Raw genomic sequence first — 21,297 nt, forward strand, 5'->3', positions numbered from 1 at the left:
ACAGGGCTTGGTCAGAGAGAAGGGGGTTTTGGGGGTGCTAATGGGTAAGATTGGGGGAGGCTGTTCAAAGATTATCGTTCACCTCCTTGAAAAATCTATTCAAGCATAAATCCTTCACAGATCATGACACATTTTCATTCATCAATTGCTAGATGAATAGTTTAAATTGTTGAAAATATTTACAGACAATCTAAGTGTTACATCTAAACTTGATCCCTCATCTTACATTTGTGGTTCTGTGAAGATGACCTATGACTCTGATGGAGGGAGGACACAGGGTCCTTGGTACTAAAGGGATGGATACACTCTAAGAGATTGTGAAAGACCTTCGCTGGCATCCTACAACCAGAGAAGAGGGGGGTGAATAAGCATTAGTGGCAGTGGGAGGAAGGCCTGTCAAGGCCTGTGTGAAGTAAATGTGACAGACAGAGTTTGAACCTGAGTGGAAGACCCAAGTGTCTACCACTAGACCAAGAGGACATCCTTGAGTTTACACGTCTCAGGCAGGCTACTCATCACAACAAAGTGATTCCAAATCACCTACTCTACATTAGTGTTTGTCTCACTAAGTCAGACTATCCATTAAAGGCAAACCGTAATGCGTAAAGTGGTGCTGGGGGCAGTTATCCATCAGAAGAATTGTACCAGCACCACTGATTCTATCGAGAATATCGGGGAGTTGAGGAGGTGCTTGAAATGGAGCCAGGTTTTTCAACCAGAATTTTCTCTCAAACAGGGAATTGAATGCACACTGCTCACCTGCGAAATGGTGGCATTGACCATCTTAATTTAACTCCACGTTTTCCATATCGTGCAATGCATGCAGGTCCAGTTGTAAGCAGAGTTCTGGGTGGAATAGTAGGGGCATTGCGAGCGACAGCAAAAACCTTGGGGGTGGAAACTCACTGACAAGTTCCCGTCGCCAGTGTTTACTTCCTTTGAGAGATGAGATTCTGGGTTCTGAGATTACATGAGCATCAGTGGCAGGAGGAGGATGGGCGTGTGTGTGTGTGTGTGTGTGTGTGTGTGTGTGTGTGTGTGTGTGTGTGTGTGTGTGTGTCGCTGTCTGGGTATTCTGAAGTCTTACAGATGGATTCTCTGGGTAATTGGTGACTTCCTGTTCCTAAGAGGGATGTGAGTCATCGTCGAGGTGTATGTGTGTGTGTGTGTGTGTGTGTTTTACCAACTACAGACATATATACCAACTACAGACATATATATATATATACTCATATAGAAACAAGCACATATACAGTATACAGTTGTACTCTGACAAGCTGACAGAGAAAAAATACAGTTACAGTACAAATAGAAAAAAGTCCATCATTGTTATACCTCACTGTTGAACCAAAGTGCCTGAAAAGACTAACAAAATGTCCCTGGAAAAGATACCCAGACACTCTCGAGGAAGAGTTTTTAAAGTTTTATAGACACTGTCTATCTATTTTCAGTGATAAAGAAATACATTGTTTTTCACTTCAAAGACTGCTGGATTAGTTTTTGTTTGCTTAGACAAAGCATAGACAGAGACATACAGGCAGACAGGCCACCAGCAGACAGACAGGCAGACAGACAGGCATGCAGGCAGACAGACAGACATGCAGACAGACAGGCAGACAGGCAGTACAAGTAAACATATCCATGTAGACCAGAAATATATTCAGGTTGGCCAGAAAGAGATGTGGTTTTGGTATTGTTCAGGTATCAAAGCAAACTTGGATTTTTTCGGATGTGTGGGGGAGATAGTGGTCACTCTCACTCTCACTCTCACTCTCACTCTCACTCTCTCTGTCTCAGTGCTGGGTGACTTAAGAGCTTTTCCCAGACAGAGTACACTGTCTGAGATGCCCTGAAGCTACAGACACACAAACACATGCACGCACGCACGCACGCACGCACGCACACACACACACACACACACACACACACACACACACACACACACACACACACACACACACACAGTAGCTCATCATCTTTTACACACTTTGGGCATGGTTGACCAATCAGCAGTTGTGTGTGTGAGTGTGTATGCATGCATGTATGCATGTGTATGATTGCTAACCCCCCCCCCCCCAACACACACACACACACACACACACACACACACAACCTCATCAATAATCCAACCTTAGATTATTTATTCATTAATGACCTTATCACAGTGGTCTAGCAGGAGAGTCTGGATTATCCAGTCCAAGGGAATACATCTGTTTATCCGAACCTCTGTGACTCTGTCCCACTGAGGAAACATACAGTGCTTCTGAAAACACAGGTGAGAGTAATACTATATGTCATCCCTTCAATTCCTTGATGTCAGCACAGATTATAAAGGAAAGGAGATGTAAGAGGGACCATCAGGATTACTAAAATGCATCCCTTGTTGGTCCAAGTGTATCTCGCTTGGCCACACACACACACACACACACACACACACACACACACACACACACAAACACAATCCCTCTCTCTCATATTCAGTGTCCTCTGTAAACATCCTATCTAACGCATCTTGGAGATAAATGTGATTCAGTATTGATCAGTTGGAGAGTTGGAGATTGCCAAACCATCCCTGGAGAGGACACAGTCAGTCAGGTCAGGGAACACTGAAGATGTCTGAGAAAATGGTTTGTCATGGTTCGGTGAGCATTCCAAATGACAATTCTCAGCAGGGATCCATACAGAATGTTATTGTTCTATTCATGTTTGGTTTTTGGTTCAAGTTAGGTAAACAGCACCACTTAGTGGACATAGATTTGCATGACTAGGATCGCTACAGGCATGGCACGACTATGGGCTTGACATCGGCCTACTTAGCTGTTGCATGGGTGAAGAGTTTGCTGCAACCATGAAATTGACGTTATCAATCATTGATCTACAGGTCTTGGTCCTGTGTTCCTTTATTTCAAAAGTAAAGTATAAGATCAAGCTTTTCAAAGAGTGTATAGACCGTATGGATATCTGAGAGGTGCTCAATGTGACGGTTGATGTAAAGGGTTTCGGGCAGAACAAATCCGATTGGTTTAACAGATGCACAACTTTTGAAAACATGGTGCACGTTTGAAATTAGAATCTTGTAAATAGAACTTTGGGTTACAAGCTGTAACGTTTTTCAGTCATTATTGTGTTACTGTAATTAGACAAATGTTACAATATCTCTAGGATACAACTGGTCTCCTGACTTGAAGAAAATAATAAAATGTAGCAAGCTCGCAGTGACATGCTACACTAATCATCGCAAACTAGTTAGCTAAGTATTTGGCATCCTCTTAGCTACTCGTGTTGAATAAATACATACAGCTAGCTAGTTAGGTCTCAAATATGCCAGTGTATGAGAAAATTGTAAAAGTAATCAAAATTATTGCTAATAAACTAGATTGCTTAATTGCTTAATGAATTAGAAATTGGAATGCACTGTTTAAATGCTGCTCCGGGGCAGTAATGTTAGTTTGGGGCAAGATCATCATTGGATACATTTTAGATAATTCCATGGCTGCCCCTAGTTATACTATGTTTTATTACCTTTTGTGCTTCAAATTTGCCCTTAGGGCACCAAGTGATCTTGACCCAAACTAACATTACCGCCCCTGGGGAAGCATTTAAACAGTGAATTCCAATGGCTCTTCCGAGGGCAGTAACTTTGTTATTACCTTGTGCACTTGAAGTCTGATCTTAGGACACCAAATGATCTTGACCCAAACTAACATTACTGTCACTGGGGAAGCATTGAAACAGTGCATTCAAATGGCTGGCCCGAGGGCAGTTAAGACCTTTTTGGCTTTACCTGTTGTGCTTGACATTTGCTTTTATGGCCTGAAGTGATCTTGACCCAAACTAACATTTCTGCCCCCAGCATAAACAGTTTGTTCCTTATTGAAATACATGTTGATAAAGTGGAAGCTGACTTATTGGCATCTCTGAGACCTAGCTTGCTAGCTATTATTGTTTTATAATTCAAGCAGTTGGCTCTCTGCTCAGCCTAGCTACATTTAGCGTAGCATTTTAAATTTCTACCACCAGAGAAGCATAACAGTCCATTCCAATGTTTAAGTTTATATACAGTAGCTTATTCAACTAAATGGGAGCTGACCTACTGGTATATTTGAGACATAGCTAGCTAACTACCTCTATTATATGACTCAACATTAGTAAAAGATGGCTATTTGCTAGCCAGCTAGCTCTGTTTAGCGGAGCATTTTATGTTGCTCGGGCAGCATAACTGTCCATACCCATTTTTTTTGCTGATAGAGCCTATTCAACTTAACATTTCAATAAAGCAAATGTTAGCTGACTAACTTGTATATTTTGACATCTTCTAAGAGGTTGCTAAATACTTAGCTAGCTAGCTTTGAGGGCACACACAGTGTCAGTGCACACCTGAGACCACACCTACAGTTCATCCTTACGCAGTAGCTGGTGCAGTGGAGTACTGTGGCAGAAACTTCAGCTAATAGCCTGTCATGCCCAGGAATGAGGTGTTCTGAGCGGCTAAGCTGGGCTCAGCAATGACCTGAATGGCGTCCATATTGGACTGGAGTGGAGATATGCCACCTGCTGACAGCCGGAACCCCACATATTGAATGGAGGACACACTGTTTCCATTGAGAGTGAGCTTGTGCTTGACTAGGGCTGCAAAAACCCTTTTGAGTGGCTCGTCGTGGATTGCAGTGGTGGCCCTGTGCACAACCACGTCGTCGAGGTAAATGGTCATGCCCGGTATGCGTGCCAGCACAGAGACCATCACTTTCTGGAAGCAGCTGGGGGTGGATCTGAAGTCAAAGGGCATTCGGGTGTAGCGGAACACTCCTGCAAGTGTCACAAAGGCTGTGAGGTTTCTGCTGCTGGGTTGGAGAGGCACCTGGAGATATCCTAGTCTGAGATCCAGTTTGGAGAACACAGTAGAGGCGTAGGATTGAGCTGAGGTGGTAAGTGGATATTTGTCGGGGATCACAGCCTTATTCACTGCACGCAGATCCACACAGACACGCAGAGCACCAGCGTCCTCTGGCTCAATGTTACCAGCTTCCAGCAGCTGCTGTAGCTCGGCAGAGACCCCATCACGGAGAGCCAGTGGGATAGTGGCTGGATGGCGGGGGTGACGCAGGGGTCGAGGAGAGGTTGGTGGGCGAAGGCAGAGAGGCAGCCTCGCCCTTCAAACAGCGTCGATCATCTTTGCTGCCGTGGCGTGGCAACAGTCAGGATCACAGACCCACCCATGTGGGGAGAACCCCAGAGCAGTGAAGAGGTCCAGGCCCATCAGGTTGGCCCCAGGGTGGGCGACATGAAAACCCAAAGTTCGCCAGAACCTTGGTTCCATAGCGAACAGTCACTTGGAGTGAGCCGACCAGATCGATTCTGTCACCATAGCTACAGAGGGCAGCAGAGGGCGCAGACAGTGGCAGTGAGCTGAAACATTTTCGGTAAGTGTCAATGTTCAGGAGAGACACACCGGCACCTGTGTCCAACAGCAGAGGAATGCACACATCACTGAGGTCAACTGTGCATGATTTGAATGCCACAGTTCCCTGAGTTCATATTGTCAATAATGGTGGGTGCAGACTGAGAGGTGTGGCCTTCGGACCCAGAAACAGAACGGCAGACATTGGCAAAGTGTTTTTACTTACCACAGTTACGGCATGTCCAGCCACAGGCCGGACAATTCTGGGCTCTGGTGGCATGAGACCGAGATCCGCAGTTGCCGCAGGACTGCTGTGGGCGTGGCTAAGAGCGCTGCCTCGGCGCCAGCTGTGCTGTAGATGTGTCAGGGTCCAGCCGGTCGCTTTCACAGCCATCGTCATCTCCAAATATTAGGTTTGTAACGATCACACCATGACAGTCGTAGCATCAACTCAACGCTTGTTTACTGACCCCAAATCACATAACAGAACCGAGCAATCAAACACGTATCGTCTCACTCAGGCAAAACACAACCATCGTAGCACAGCGAACACTGCTATGAACTCTGATGCATCACTGCTAACCCAGTGTGCAGACATAACACCCTCAAAACAAAGTTGACTACATTTTATGTCGAGCTGTGCTGAGCAGGATTATTTTGTCATCATGTATGTCATGACATACATAATTCTAGAAAGACATACGAGTGTAACAGAAATAAAGAGTTTGAGTCTCCAAAGTGTATTTTTCTGAGGTTTTATTCTCTTCTTTATAAACGCTGGGCCTGGTCTCAGCCAGCCTGTCAGAAACAGCTTTCACCCTGTTCTCCACTACTCTGCTAAATCTGGAGCCATGATTACACCTTACCCCCAACCTACTGGGCTCACGTCAGAGTCACACACACACACACAGACACATACACACACACACACACACACACACACACACACACACACACACTGTTCCCCCGCAAACACAACAGCACCTACAGAGCATGGAGGTGCATAGCAACACCATAGCAACGCTGCCTACAGCTTAGTAACGCCTTCGGCAACACCATGATAGAGCAAGCCAAAAGTTTTGGTATTGCTTTTTGCACAAGTGTGAAATCCAAATTTCAGCATATCAATATGATAGGGAAGTCCTGATAAGCAATGTAAGATGTTTAGTCTGCTGGTACAGAGAGCGTCACGTATTTACAGTATGTACTCCAAACACGCACGCACGCACACACACACACACACACATACACAGAGTTTCAGACATGCTTCCCAGAAGCAGTGAAATGGTTAAATGTCCTAGACATTGTATAAGATGATAATAAAAGCAACAATGATGTGGTATAATAACAATAATACAATAATACTATTAAAATAACAATAATAATACAATAGTTAAGATAATTAACACTGACAAATAATGATAGAATCCTAGTTCTAAGTAGTTTAAAATAACAACAGTGATAATCAACAACACATAATAATCCCAGCAGGGTAAAGCATTGTGGGCCAGATGTGCCTTCCCCTTGTCTCTTGGTTCTATAGCTCTCACTCCTGGTTGTAAGTCCTAGCCTTGTTCCCTGGTTCTAGGTCCTCTAGGTTCTCTGGTTCTCATCTAGGTCCATGGTTCTTCCTCCCTGGGTCCCTGGTCCTAAGGCCTTGCTCCCTGGCTGTGAAGCCCAGACTCAGGGCCTGTTGTCTGGGGCTCAGATCTTGGTCTCTGGGCTTGAGGGGTCTGGGGGTAGGAAGGAGGAGCGGATACGCTGGGCCTCAGAGACACACAGGTGACCAAATGCTTTATTGTACCAGTCTGGAGACCTGCCCCTGAAACAACAATGAAATGCAACACAGGTCAGTGTTTTGAATGGAAATACACACACACACAACTACATACAAACTGTTCAGAAAAACATACAAACACACACACACACCTCAGGTCCACTCTACAGATGTGTGTGAGTCTTGATCTTCCGGTTCCGCAGGGTTCTAGAAGGTACTGGGACTCTAGAACCACCCCTCTCACTGCACCCAAGGGTGGGCTGTCCTCATGGTCCACAGACACACATACCAACGCACAAAAGCCCTTACACACGTCTGAGCGCCATGACCTGAAAGGAAGAGGGGAACATAATGGAGAGCAGAAGAGGGTGAATAAGGTAAACCCACCTGGAGGAACAGACACAGACAGACACTGCAGACAGTGGATACATAAAACATGATGAGAGAGTGGCAGGCAGACTTGGGGACCTACAATATAGTAGCTCTAATAAATTAGAATTCGAGGTGAGGGCAAATACAGTATGTGTGTGTATGTATGATAGATAGATAGATATATATAGATATAGATATAATTTAGATTTATAATTGTGTTACAATAATAACAGCAGTACTGACCTCAGTACCACATAGTCAGTGCTGGGGTGAGGTGCCATGCTTTGGAGGGAGTACTGGTAGATGTCCGTCTGTTTGTCCAGCGTTTCCAGAACCTTCTCCTGCAGTATGTCTGTCTGCCAGAGGGGGCGCTCTCTCAGCAGGCGTTGTAACACCTCACTGGGAGGGGCTGATACCTCCACACACACACGCCACCGCCGAAGAGGGTTACCGTCCCCCACCTGACACACACACAACAACAGCAGGTATTAGAAAGGGTGCATGAGAGTGTTGTATCGTGTATCAGCCCATAATGTTTGTGTGTATGTGTATGTTGTGAACAAACCTTTTTAAACGTGAGCTCTGTATGGTCAGTAGTAAATCGGGACACCCAGCCTTTGCTCTTGTTTTTGGCCTCCTTCAGTAGACACTGTACCAGCCCCTCAAGATGTGTGTGATAGGAGCCTTCTTCCTCCTCCTCCTCCTCATCCTCATCCTCCTCGTGTGTCTTACACAGCTCGTCCAGCGGGGGTGCTAGCAGCTCAGCCTCCATGTAGGAGTTACGAGACTGGGTCACCATCTCCTCAGGGATCTGGATCACAACAGGAAAACAATGTGTACAGGCCCATGACAACCTTCAGTGTGTGTGTGTGTGTGTGTGTGTGTGTGTGTGTGTGTGTGTGTGTGTGTGTGTGTGTGTGTGTGTGTGTGTGTGTGTGTGTTGCTGGCAGGGTCAGGTTGTCACAGTTCTTGTAGTGGTGGTAGAGCTTATAGGAGGAGGGCTGGTGGCCCCTTTATACCTTACCACACGCACACCCGCACGCACATGTGTGTGTGTGTGTGTGTGTGTGTGTGTGTGTGTATGTGTGTGTGTGTGTGTACCTCAAACAAGCGCCGGCACTCTGTTATCATATGCGACAGGCCCTGGGTGGCAGCCATGTTCTCACTAAGGTCCTTCTGATCTGGACGCCCCGTGGCATACTTCCTCTGGATCGACCTATAGGAGGGAATAGAGAGGGTCAGTAATGCAGACACACACAGACACACACACACATCTTAGCAAGAATTTTGGTGTGTGTGTGTGTGTGTGTGTGTGTGTGTGTGTGTACCTTGGTGAGAGAGTATCATTCTTCAGTATATTAAGGTGGAAGAGAGAGGGGCCCAGACACACAGCCAGGTTCATGGGAGTCATCTGGTTCTCCTCCACAAAGGAAGTGACGTCACGCAGGAAGTAGAGCAGTGTCTGAAGCACTTCCCTGTTCTCGTCTGACATCAGCAAGATGGCCGCTCTCACAGCCTGCAAACGCTGTTCTTTAGGAACATCTAGAGAGAGAGGAGGAGAAGAGAGAGATGTGGGGAGGGAAGGTGGATGAGGAGGAAATCGCTTCATGAACAAAACAGCATTGCTTGTACTGTACCCTGTAGTCATATGAATAAATCACATCTGCATATTGAACTGATGAGAGACATGGGGGGGGGGGGGAGGTGGAAGGGTACAGTACAGTACTGGGCTTCACACACTACAGAGCCGACGCCTGTGATGACATGATATTTTCCTTTCACATTGTCACTTCCATGTTTCAGCAACTACGTTATATATGAATGTATAACCAGGCCAGCCTAGTGCAGCTCAGCTCAGCTCAACTCTGTGGTGTCGTTAGGGTGTAAAGTGTTTGTGTGTATGCGTTCTTACATTGATATATATGCAGGAAGGTCTCTCCCAGTTTGCTGGTGAGCAGGGGTTCCGGCAGGTCTCTGAAGAACTGTTTGACCATGTCAGCGACGTCATAGGCTGACTGCTCATCATAGCTCACTGAGTCAGGAGTCATCTCACACTGTTGTCTCAGAGCTTGGATACGAGACTTCACCCCTGACTTACGAAACAGTCCCACCTGAGAGGAGAGAGAGCGAGAGAGAGGAGGGGCGAGTTAGTGTTGAGAGAGGTCTCACCTAGATAATGATTTGAGTAAAATGTACATCTCCAAAAAATGTGTATACTGCAAACTGTATACATTCATTCATCATCACAGAGGGCCGCTCAAAAGGGTAAAGCATGTCATCCGAGAACCGACTCAGGTAACTGATTTGACTGTGTGTTGGCTGACCGTGTGTGTTCACGTTGCGGTTATTTCCAAATCTCAAAAGTCTTTTCTACCTATCCTTGTGCTTCCTTCTCGAAATGTATTTGAGGAGAAGGTTTGAGGTTTGGAAACTCGGACCGTCTCCTCCAATGCATCTTAAGAAGGAAGCGAGGAGAGAGGACTCAAGGAATTGAGTAAAAACAATTGCAAAAAAACGTATACCTCCACACACGACCCCTTTTTCGGCCCCTGTGTGTTGAGATTGCGGCCGATCACTGACCTGGTCCAGACAATGTGTTCGGAGGTGGCTGAGGGCCTGCTGCAGGCAGAGGGGGAGGGGATGACCGCAGCGCTGCACGTGGACGATGAGAGGAACACCAAACACACTCTTCTCCCTGTTGTCCGGAACCTTCATCCTCTTCATAAACCTAGGTACCGACCTGGGAGAGAGAACAGGATTAGTGTGTGTGTGTGTGTGTGTGTGTGTGTGTGTGTGTGTGTGTGTGCGTGTTTGTGTGTGTGCGTGCGTGCGTGAGTGTGTGTGGTCTGTGGGTCAGTATGCCTCTTGTTTTACACTCTGCTGGTTTGCTGATAAGCCCTTTAGCGCTCAACACTGACAGGGAGATAAAGAGAGAATAAAGACATCGGAAGAGATGAGAGGCCCGAAAAAAGAGAAGGAGATGATAACAACCATCTCTCTATCTCTCACACGCAAACACACCGGATGGTAGACACAGATAGTAACAATGTTATAGGGCTTAAGTGGCATGGAAGATGAATCAGTGCTGCGTGACATGAGATAATGACTACAAAAGAGTGTGTGTGTTTGTGTGTGTGTGTGTTTGTGTGTGTGTGTGTGTGTGTGAGTGTGTGTGTGTGTGAAATTTTGAGAATGTGTGTGTGTGTGTGTGTGTTCGTGTGTGTGTGTGTGTGTGTGTGTGTGTGTGTGTGTGAACTTTTGAGAATGTGTGTGTGTGTGTGTGTGTGTGTGTGTGTGAACTTTTGAGAATGTGTGTGTGTGTGTGTGTGTGTGTGTGTGTGTGTGAACTTTTGAGAATGTGTGTGTGAGAGAGGTCTGACCTAAGAGTTCACATAAACATCGCAGACAGGGACTTTCCATGGCTGACTCTCTGATGTCATATCCTGTGTAGAGTATTATTATGTAAACTACTGTCTGTTGGAATGTGTGAAATATGAGTCTATAGGCCGCTCCAATAATTCACTGGTACACATGGAGGATGGAGAGAGAGAGGGCCCAATTCAATCACAACTGGTATCAGGAGTTCAGCGGGACAACTAAAAACAGATTGTCTACCCAGAATGATCATTTGGCCGGATCTTAATCTATCTGCCTTATCTCAGTAAGGATAAAACATTTCTTATTATCTTTTTATGGATGACCTGTCCAAAGAGGGGAGGTTTTCTTATCAATAAAGTCTGCCTATTTTATTTATCTGTCGCTAATATTTTTACTCTGAAATCACCAGGTCCAGCCATGTGTATGTGTATGTGTGTGTGTGTGTGTGTGTGTGTGTGTGTGTGTGTGTGTGTGTGTGTGTGTGTGTGTGTGTGTGTGTGTACTGTACTCACCAGGTCCATCCGTGTTTGTTGGACATTGAGTATTTCTCCATTATTGCTGTGAGGCGGAGCAGAGAGAACTTCTGCAGCAGGCTGAGCTGGCCCGCCGATTGGCTACTGATCTGCAGTGAGGAACCTGGTTGGCTGAGACTATCAGACATTCTGAAGCTTGGCCATCGTAGACTACAGAGAGAAGAATGGGAGAGGTAGTAGGTGAAGGACAGAGAGAAGCAAGAGAGGTAGACAGAGAGAGAGAGAGGGGTAGAGAGAGAGAAAGAGAGAGAGAGAGAGAGAGAGAGTGAGAGAGAGTGCTGGTGCTTTATACCCTTTTAGAAACATGAAAATGACTAACTTTGATTGTGGTGTCAAATGCCACTTTAAAGACCAAATGATGGTCCTCAGCCCTAATGTCAGTGTAGGTCCTCAGCCCGAATGTCAGTGTAGGTCCTCAGCCCTAATGTCACTGTAGGTCCTCAGCCCTAATGTCTTGGAGAAGAGATTTTGACTCATGACAAATATGGGCTAAATAAGACAGACACTCACCGTGGTCTGGTGAGCGACGCCCCCACTCCAGAGTCCCTCCTCTCCCTGCTGGTCCCTGTGGAGTCTGTATCATTTAGGGAGACCCCATCTCTCTCCCCCTCACTGGGAGTGGTCCGCCCCTCTCCCTCCTCCTCTCCCTCACCCTCTCCATCCCCTGTCTCCCCTTCGGGCAGTACGCTCCGGCTCCAGTGGTCCACTATCTGCTGCAGGCCACTGACGTGCTGTATGATGTCATCCAGGTGAGGGAACAGGTTGTCCTCTCTGTCCAGGTCCAGTAGGTCCCCAGTGCTGGCGTACAGGTGAGAGCCCGGCACATTGTCATAAACACTGACCCGGCTGCCCCGTGGGGCACCAGGGCAGGGGGGGTTGGACAGAGATCTACCCTTCCAGGGCTCACTGAGATTGGGGTGGAGAGGTGCAGTGATGGCCTGGGTATGGTGGTCTCCATCACTGCTCCTCCAGGAGTTGTGGCCCTCTGAGTCGTTGGGCGCTGGGGCCAGACTCTCTATGGACAGGGCTTTGGGGAAGGTGCCAGGCTTATGGTCCTTGGGGATGTGGATTAGTAGGTTCTCATAGGAGTGGAACTGGTTTCTGCCGAGCTGGCTCTGTCCGTCAGTCCTCCTGCTACGAGAGAGCATCTCCATGTCCTCTAGATACAAACTCCCTCGTTTACTCGCAGGGCGGGTCTTAGAGACCCTCTCCTTCACACTGGGCATCACACTCACACCGCTAAAGCTAAAGTTCGTCTCGGATTGGCCCTCGTAGCCGTCGCCTTGGGAGGTCGGGGAGGGGCTGTCAAAGGATTGGTGGCCAGGGTGTGGGCTGTCATCTGATTGGTGGATGGGGGTACAGCGGACTGTCTGTAGTGCCTGTGGCTCCTCCCCCTGTAACACCGGCCCACTGATGACCAAGGGGGCTCTCCGCTCCGAACCCTTTCGTCTTGAGGACGGCCCCCATGTACGCATCATCTCCATGCGACGCAAGAACTCCTTCGCCCGATTCCGTCCTCTCTGCCCATGACGACTACTTTTCATTGGCAGGGAGTTATAATGGGGGAGGTCTCTCGGGGGTTGATAGGACGTTGCTAGCGATGCCATGGAAAGGGAATCCGGCATTGCAGAGGCGGAGTCTTCGCTGTGGAGGGACGAGATTTCGGTGATTTCCGGCTCGCTTAGGTCGGTCAGAACGCTCTCGCTGCTCACTGTGCTCCGTAGGCCGTCCCCCTGGCCCGTGGGGCTGGTCTCATTGGTCCCATCCAGCAGGAAGTGCATGTCTTGTAGGCGGGACCAGCGTCGGCTGCTCCACTCAAACGTCCATCTCTTACTGATAGCCAACTGGTCGTCTTCATCAGAGTCATCAGGCTAAGGAGTGAGAGAGAGTGAGAGAGAGAGAGAGAGAGAGTTGGTTGCCATGCTCCTTATTCACCATGAGGTGGCAGCACTGAGGGGAGCGATCCACACACTATGTCTGTAACATTTACATGACCAAGACTTGGGTCCTCTCTCTTTGCAAACTGAACACATTTGAAACATGTTAAACATGTAAAATATAATCTACATGCATCAGAATGACTTATAGCACATCATGGGCCACCACAGTGCCACTGGTTACAGTAGCTCTGACTGCAGGTCACATTCTAAAAAAGCATTTGGAGGACAAAGAATCTCTCCACTCATATCCACTGATATCCTAAAAACAATGTTTCTAAAAGAACACCATTCATAACAGCCATCTGCTCACTATCTAAGCAGCAATACACAGGCTCATTCCCACTGTAAAGTGACAACAAAGAGAGCCTATAGTGAATGAGAAGTCTTACTCTCTTCTTGGGGTGGCTGACGTCCAGTTTCATGGAGGCACACTTGTTCAGGGTGTTGAGTCGCCTGGAACACAGAGATAGTCCTCACGTCAGTCACAGACAGAGCTGGTTTCATGGTCTCTCTTTCTGCTTCTGTCTGCCTTATCACATCTTACACCCCCTCTCTAACTCTCTTTCACTGGCCCCTGCCTCCTCTCCTCATCCCTCTCTCCTTCACCCTCCCATTATCTCCTTCCCTTCCTCGCTCTCGATCTCTCACATTCTCCCTCTCTTACACCCCTCGGACTCCGCTGCCTTTTCCTCCGCTTTTCTCTCTTTCCCTCTCTCCCGCACACTCTCTTTCTTTCTTTCTTTCTTTCTTTCTCTCCTTCCCTTTCTCCCACCCCCCTCCTCTTCTTTGATGTTGTGGTGAACCACTCTATTACATTCCCTTCTGACAGATCCTCACCCCAGGAGGGGCGCTACCCATCTCCCAGAAACGTCTCTCGCTCTAACCCTGCCCCCCCCCCCCCTCCCCCCTGTCTCTTCCTCAACCCTGTCCCCCCTCCCTGCCACCCTGTCTGCCCCCAAGGCACCAGCCAGCCTATCCAGTCACACTGTGAGGAGTGGATGGGAGTGTCTGTGTTCACATCAAACAAAGAGACAATCATGGAAGCCTATGTTGGTGCACTACTGTCTATCCCCTTTCGTTGACATTGACATCCTAAAATAGAAAACATTGTTACCATAAAATGCCACATGTAAACTATGGAGTAATGATAGACAATTACACACACTTTTCCGTATACTGTATCTGTGTGCATGCGAGTACAGAATGAGTATCTGTGAGTATCTTGTTTGTGAGAGAATTCTATAGAATGTTGAGAGTATAGAATGACTGCTGTTCCTTACTATAAGTGTGAGTGGGTTGGAGAGTGTACGCATTCACGCATGTGTGTGAATGTGTGTGTGACTTTATGGCTGCAGAGCGCTTTCTCAGGGGGTATAATGTGTATTCTTTGACAGTATAGCTGTCACAACTCATTAACACTGTCATTACCCCACCACACCCAACTCTCCCAGAGACAGAGGGAAGGGACACGATAGGGGAGGGAAGGAGAGAGAGAAAAGAGGTAGAGAGAGAGAGAGAGAGAGAGAGATCATAATGGGTGGATGTAAAGGGACTCCATCTAACACACGACCATCTGTTAGTCTGTGTTGACACCCCCAGCCCCCCCCCCCCGGCCCCCTGCCTTGCCCCCTGAGGGTCTCTGGTCTTTGAGTGTGAGATCAGAGTGTGGCAGGGGGGAGGGAGGGGGACAGAGACAAGATCAAAGCAGGTGGGGGGGGGGTGGGAGTTCATTAAGGACCTTGGTCAGACGTCTGAAGATTAGGGGTTAGCATCAGGCATAGGGGTGGGGGGGGCCGCGGGGGTCCTTTCTCGTATGACACGAGCGAGGGAGGGACGGAAGAAGAGAGGAAAGAGACAGTCTCTGCTCTTTGAGTGCCAGTGGTGTTTTTCTTACCGACACAGAGGCTCCACCAGGTCTCTGTCCAGGAAGTCATGGTCCCTCTTCACTGATGATATGTCTATAGGGAACTGGGAATCTGAGAGAGAGAGAGAGAGAGAGAGAGAGAGAGAGAGAGAGAGAGAGACCGTTAAATAGGTTTACTGGTTAATGATTGACAGTTAGACTGCACTAGAGGGGTAATGAAGTCCCTGACATCTGGTACAGTTCCCATGTTAGGACCACTCTTAACAGTAATGATCTTCATCTGGGGTTATAGAGAGACTAAGTGACTTTGGAAAATCTACAAAAACGCACGTACGCATGCACACACACACACTCACTCAGGGAAACACGTGTTGCAAGCCTTTTTGGTCTCCATAGTGGTGGTACATACAGTAACACTCAAGTCTATGTTTCTAGAAACACATACACACACACCGCACACACACACGCACATGCACACTCCCACACATGCACACGCACACACACACACACACACACACGGATACACTCCTTGGGCCTGTTCTGTCTGTATGGTGGTGGAATGTCGACCTCCCGTGCATGAGAGGACCAGAGAGAAAGCCACAGCTCTGCCTTCTAACCCAACATTACTGGGGCTCTCTATGGTACAAGATGTGCTGCATGCTTCTAAACAGGCAAGAGTGGAAATAGACATTTCTTAGATTACGGGGGCTGCTTCCTGTTTGTGCCTCACTGTATGAGACCAAATGATCATCGTCTGAATTCCTATGGGTTTTCTACAGAGAGTGGGGGTGGAGAAAGGGAGAGAGAGGAAAGACAGAAAGACAGACTGACAGAAAGAAAGAAAGAAAGAAAGACAGCCTGATAGTCGCTTTTTGCCCTGTCCTGAGAGGAGTCTGAGGAAGGTGGAAGAGAAGAGCGCTGTGAGAGTTCCAGCAGTGATAACAGAGGCCTTTCCCATGACCCCTCCCTGGACAGGAACTAAAGCCTGGAAATAGACCAGTGCAGCTCAGAACAGAGGGAGAAGAACAGAGAGACAGAGAGAGAGGGAGAGAGAGAGAGAGAGAGAGAGGGAGAGAGAGAGAGGGATGGAGAGAGAGGGATGGGGGGAAAACTGACTGGGCTCACAATATGAGACAAAGCAGCTGTGTAAATGCCTGAGTCGGTCACTCAAGTGCTGTGTGTGTGTGTGTGTGTGTGTGTGTGTGTGTGTGTGTGGGTGTGTGTGTGTGTGTGTGTGTGTGGGTGTGTGTGTGTGGGTGTGTGTGTGTGGGTGTGTGTGTGTGGGTGTGGGTGTGTGTGTGTGTGTGTGTGTGTGTGTGTGGGTGTGTGTGTGTGGGTGTGTGTGTGTGTGTGGGTGTGGGTGTGTGTGTGTGTGGGTGTGTGTGTGTGGGTGTGTGGGTGTGGGTGTGTGTGTGTGTGTGTGTGTGTGTGTGTGGGTGTGTGTGTGTGTGTGTGCGCGTTTGTGTTACCTTCATAGAGCTGAGCATACTGTGGGAACCCTGCTGCTCTGAGCCAATCGCACGCCTCCTTCGCCTCGATCTCTGGAAGACAGTGAGAGAAGAGTCAGCCGGTTAGGATCAGACACACAGAGAAGACGTAAACTCATATATCTGAACAGTTATGAAATAGCATGGATGTCTGTTTGTCTTTTTCATTGGACAGAAATAGGGAGAGAAACAGACACCGAAAAGAGAGAAAGAATGACAAAGAACCTCGTAAAAGCCCAAAGAGAGTCCATGAGTCCAGTCTAATACTATAAGGAGACACATTCCCCAGTGGACTTGATTTTCCTCAGGGCATTTCACCGGAATGATGAGACTGAGGCTGGAATGGGACCACAGATGTACACACAGCCTGATGTTGGGGAATACAGGTTGAGTTTATGGAGTTTAGGTCTTTAAAAGACTGGAAAAGCGGATTTCCAATGGGATGTAAAAACTGTGTAGCATCACCAGTGTTTTACTGTTAATGGTCAACTTCACACGCCTAACACATGTGACTACACCCCATCAGAAACTGAAGCCAACACTGCGGTTGGTTTCAAGTTGGCATTTATTTTATTACTTTTTCCGCTGGCACGCGTATTGCCCACACAGCTAAACTGGCAGCCCTCTCGTGCCTTTACGTGTGTGTGTATGTGTATGTGTGTGTGTGTGTGTGTGTGTGTGTGTGTGTGTGTGTGTGTGTGTGTGTGTGTGTGTGTGGGTGTGTGTGGGTGCGTTCGTGTGTGTGTGTGTGTGTGTGTGTGTGTGTGTGTGTGTGTGTGTGTGTGTGTGTCTTTATGAGCAAACACTGATTAAAACATTCTGCAGGGCATTGTGCTGACAGCAAGACTTAAACAATTATAATGCCAGTAATCGCAATCATACACACTAACGCACACTCACAAGGTTTTTTACTCTATCTAATACACCCTTCATCGCTCTACCACACATACACACAATCCAACTGTCAATCAAAGATTCTGGAATGTCACTCTCAAATTCCAGAAAAGGACAAATCAAAAGCATTATCGGTAGAGATCCTGTGGTTACTTCAATGGAACCCATGAGAGCGTTCTGGATTCTACACTCATTACTATTATTCTCTCTCTGAGCGCTAATGTCTTGGCATGCAAGTCACTCACACGTATCTATCAGAGCTGGACATGAGTCCAAGGACAACATGAAGTGATAGAGTCAAGAGAAAACAACAATGACAACATTCTTCTCACCGCTGAAGATCACAGAGAGAAGAGGGACAGAGCGGACAGGAAATGGCCTCTCGCCGCAATCCAACAATTACAACCCTTTTACAACATTCTCAGCATAACTTCTCCCTCTCAATCACACACAACAAGCAACAGGGGGAAAAAAAATCGAACAGATTTGTCACGCTCTGCTCTGAAAATAGACTTGGTCAACAGAGAAAATATTGTGTCGTTTTCACATTCTCTAGCCTAATCGTAGTCTTTTTGGAGTGGAAATTTGAAGAAGAGAATAACAACTCACTTGAAGTCCTCATGGTTCAGTCATAGTGTGACTACTGGTGACTTGTCTCTTTCTCTCTCCGATGAGGGAAGAAGCCTCTATCCATCCCTACAGTACGCACCACTCCGCCACGACCTCTGCGTCTCCCTTTCCTCTCTCTCTCCTTCTCCGTGCCTTCCTTTCCTCCCTCTCACCAGCTCCTACTTTTTTGTTTACTATAACTCTCCCCCCTTTCCTCCTTGTCGTGTTTTCCTCTCTTTTCCCCCCTGCTTTCTCCCTCTCCCTCTCTCTCTCTGTCTCTCTACCCCTCCCTGTTTCTTTCGTTTTCTTTTCCTCTCCTTTTCCCTCTCTGTCCTCTATCATACTCTTTCTTATTCTTCCACTATTTCTTGCCAGCTCTCTCTCTCTCTCTCCCCTCTTCACTTGCCCGGTGTTTTCTTCCACTAGCTCTTTCCCGCTTTTCCTCCACCTGCTATCTATCTGTCTGTTGGCCTCTCTCCACACTTCCGCTTTTCCCTCACACTCATCCTCTCTCTCTCTCTCTCTCTCTCTCTCTCTCTCTGTTCCCCCTCAACAGCATCTCCACTCTCACCACCCTTCTTGTCTTCAGTGATCCCTCTCTCCCTCCCTTACAGCATGGCCCCACCTGGCTCACTCCCCCCTCACCTGATGACCCCCGCACTTTCTTCCAGTCTATTCCTCCTGGGGGGGGTCTAAATCTCCTTCACCACATCCCCCTGAAGACCAGACTGTTTGGTCATCAGTTCCACAGAAAGACTAGCTCTTCTGTCAGCAAATACTGGGATATACTGACGACTGTACTTGGTCATCAATTCCTAGTAGAGGATGGCGAATAGGTCAGCAATGTCTGCTGACGGAGTAGCGGATAGACGTTGACCTAGGGTCTCCCTGGTCCCCCCCCCCTATTGGCTGACTGGACATCCATAGGGAGTATGGCTGGAATGTGTCCTCTGCCTGACAGTACGATGGAAAGAGGGAGAGAGGGTGGATGGGAGAGGGGGGGAGCAAGGAGGACAGTCCAGATGTTGGCCCCTGCAAGCCAAGGAGTGGGAAGAGCTCTGACAGACTGGGGTGAGGAAGAGGACCGTGATGGACACTGTGAGAGATGGAGTGTGTTGTTGGCCCAGTCTGCCTTACACACCAACTACCACACACCAACTACCACACACCAACTACCACACACCAACTACCACTCACCAACTACCACAGCCTCACAAATCAGTAGGCTATTTCACAGCTTGCCACGCTGAGTTCAAATACAAAGGCTTCCAGAGTCAGTGCCTGTGCTGGCGTGGGGATAAAGGGCTTCTATTCATCAGCACAAAGTTTAATCAAGGGATTAATTAATACACACACCTGCCTATGAGGTGATTATTACTTTATTTAGTTTTTAGGTTTTTATTTAAATTCATTCATTCATTCACACACACACACACGCACACGCGTACGCACACACACACACATACATAAACATACTGTACACATACACAAACACATGCACAAACGCACGCGCGCACACACACACACACACACACACACACACACACACACACACATACACACAAATAATCCAATAGAGCCCACCGTGCTGTGGAGGACGTGACAACAGGCAGTGCGCCATCAGAGAGCAGCAGGAGGCAGAAGGGAGGGAGGAGAGGGGTGTGTGTGGGGGAGTTATAGGCAATTGATTACATAACAGGGTGCCCCAATATTCTTAGAAGTCATTCCAGTTAATAATGCCTTTGCCCTTTCTTTCTTTCTTTCTTTCTTTCTTTCTTTCTTTCTTTCTTTCTTTCTTTCTTTCTTTCTTTCTCTTTCTCTCTCTCCTTCTTTACCGTCTTTCATCAACCCCCTGGTCTATAAGCTGGGGAAGCCAATAACCTTTTCTTTCTTTCTTTCTTTCTTTCTGTCTCTCTTTCTTCCTTTATTTCCTCTCTTTCATCCAGCCCCCAGTGTTGTGTCTGTCTCAGACCAGGTCTCAAAGCCCCTTTCATGACCTCACTTCCTGTGGCATGCGTTTCCCAGGCAGATTTGAGAGTAGGCTCATGATGCTGCTCGAGGCAAGAGGAGTAGAGACTTCCTGGATCAGTTAATGTAAGACATGTGGAGGAGAACTGTGGGGTCAGATGGTTCGTAGGATGGTTCAGTGTTTCCTGAAAGATGGCTCTGGAATCCACTAGTGAGTCACATACAGTAGCAGATACAATTGTATAGTACCTACATCCGGAATATCGAACAAGTCTAGCAAGAGACTGTATGGCAGTCAACTCCTTTACAGTGTAACAGTTAACCAATCACACACACAACGCAATATCTTTAGGCAGAATACTACATTAAGCATGCCATATAGAGTGCTTTGAGACAGCTGTTCAGTCAAACTTTAGCAATCGATGGCCTAAATGCAGAACTGTCAGCTGTTAAGTATTCAGAGGCCTGTGTGAATGTAGAGAGCCTTCATACAGCTGTCCAGTCACACTCAATCACATCAGGAGGAATACTATACAAGAGAGTGCTATAAAAACACACACACACACACACACACACACACACAAAGACACACACGTACACACACACACACACACACACACACACACACAGTGAGTCTCTGGACACTGGCCATATTCCCACACAAGCTAAAGCACTTAGACCTCCATCTTTAGAGGTCACATGGAAAAGTAGGGGAAAGAGGGAGAGAGGGGTGGGTGTAGAGGGATATATTTTTCTTTTGTGTAACAGAACTTGGCTTTCTGTTCTGTTTGGAATGACTTATATGATGTCATCCCTTCAGGAATCTACTGTATACAGTGTTAGTATGGAATCTTCAGTTCACAGCAGAAACCTTCTGACTATAGTTGTTGGAGTTTAATGGACACTGGTTCACTGAAACACAGATACAGAAACTGACTCAACAAAAACACTGGCAAATGTCCTCACATATACACAACGCCATTGTTCTTGGTGGCATTGAACACAAAATTGATGTTATGGTAAAGTTACATAACTTAGGTGAAACACAGAGGGTTTGTAAGCGAAGCAAAGTTTTGT

The 21,297-nt window shown here is 47.3% G+C and overlaps 1 protein-coding gene across 2 annotated transcripts in view; it reads right to left on the minus strand.

Moving 5' to 3' along the window:
- Window positions 1–6,165: 6,165 nt before the first annotated feature.
- The window catches only part of stard13a (StAR related lipid transfer domain containing 13a), a 17,384-nt gene continuing 2,252 nt past the window's right edge, over window positions 6,166–21,297 (minus strand). The window contains exons 1-14 of one of the 2 annotated variants that reach the window (XM_083697212.1): window positions 18,253–18,448; window positions 16,732–16,803; window positions 15,293–15,374; window positions 13,788–13,851; window positions 11,969–13,329; window positions 11,438–11,608; window positions 10,128–10,287; window positions 9,460–9,658; window positions 8,876–9,089; window positions 8,649–8,763; window positions 8,113–8,358; window positions 7,791–8,008; window positions 7,328–7,504; window positions 6,166–7,220 (exon numbers count right to left, since the gene is read on the minus strand). In XM_083697212.1, the coding sequence (XP_083553338.1) occupies window positions 7,103–7,220; window positions 7,328–7,504; window positions 7,791–8,008; window positions 8,113–8,358; window positions 8,649–8,763; window positions 8,876–9,089; window positions 9,460–9,658; window positions 10,128–10,287; window positions 11,438–11,608; window positions 11,969–13,329; window positions 13,788–13,851; window positions 15,293–15,374; window positions 16,732–16,803; window positions 18,253–18,265 (3,210 nt within the window). In that variant the 5' untranslated portion in view covers window positions 18,266–18,448 and the 3' untranslated portion in view covers window positions 6,166–7,102. Of the gene's footprint in view, window positions 7,221–7,327; window positions 7,505–7,790; window positions 8,009–8,112; window positions 8,359–8,648; window positions 8,764–8,875; window positions 9,090–9,459; window positions 9,659–10,127; window positions 10,288–11,437; window positions 11,609–11,968; window positions 13,330–13,787; window positions 13,852–15,292; window positions 15,375–16,731; window positions 16,804–18,252; window positions 18,449–21,297 lie in introns of those variants that run through there. The other variant, XM_083697211.1, reaches the window with a different exon arrangement.

The sequence above is a fragment of the Argentina silus genome (assembly GCF_951799395.1).
Source record: "Argentina silus genome assembly, chromosome: 2".
Classification (NCBI taxonomy): domain Eukaryota; kingdom Metazoa; phylum Chordata; class Actinopteri; order Argentiniformes; family Argentinidae; genus Argentina; species Argentina silus.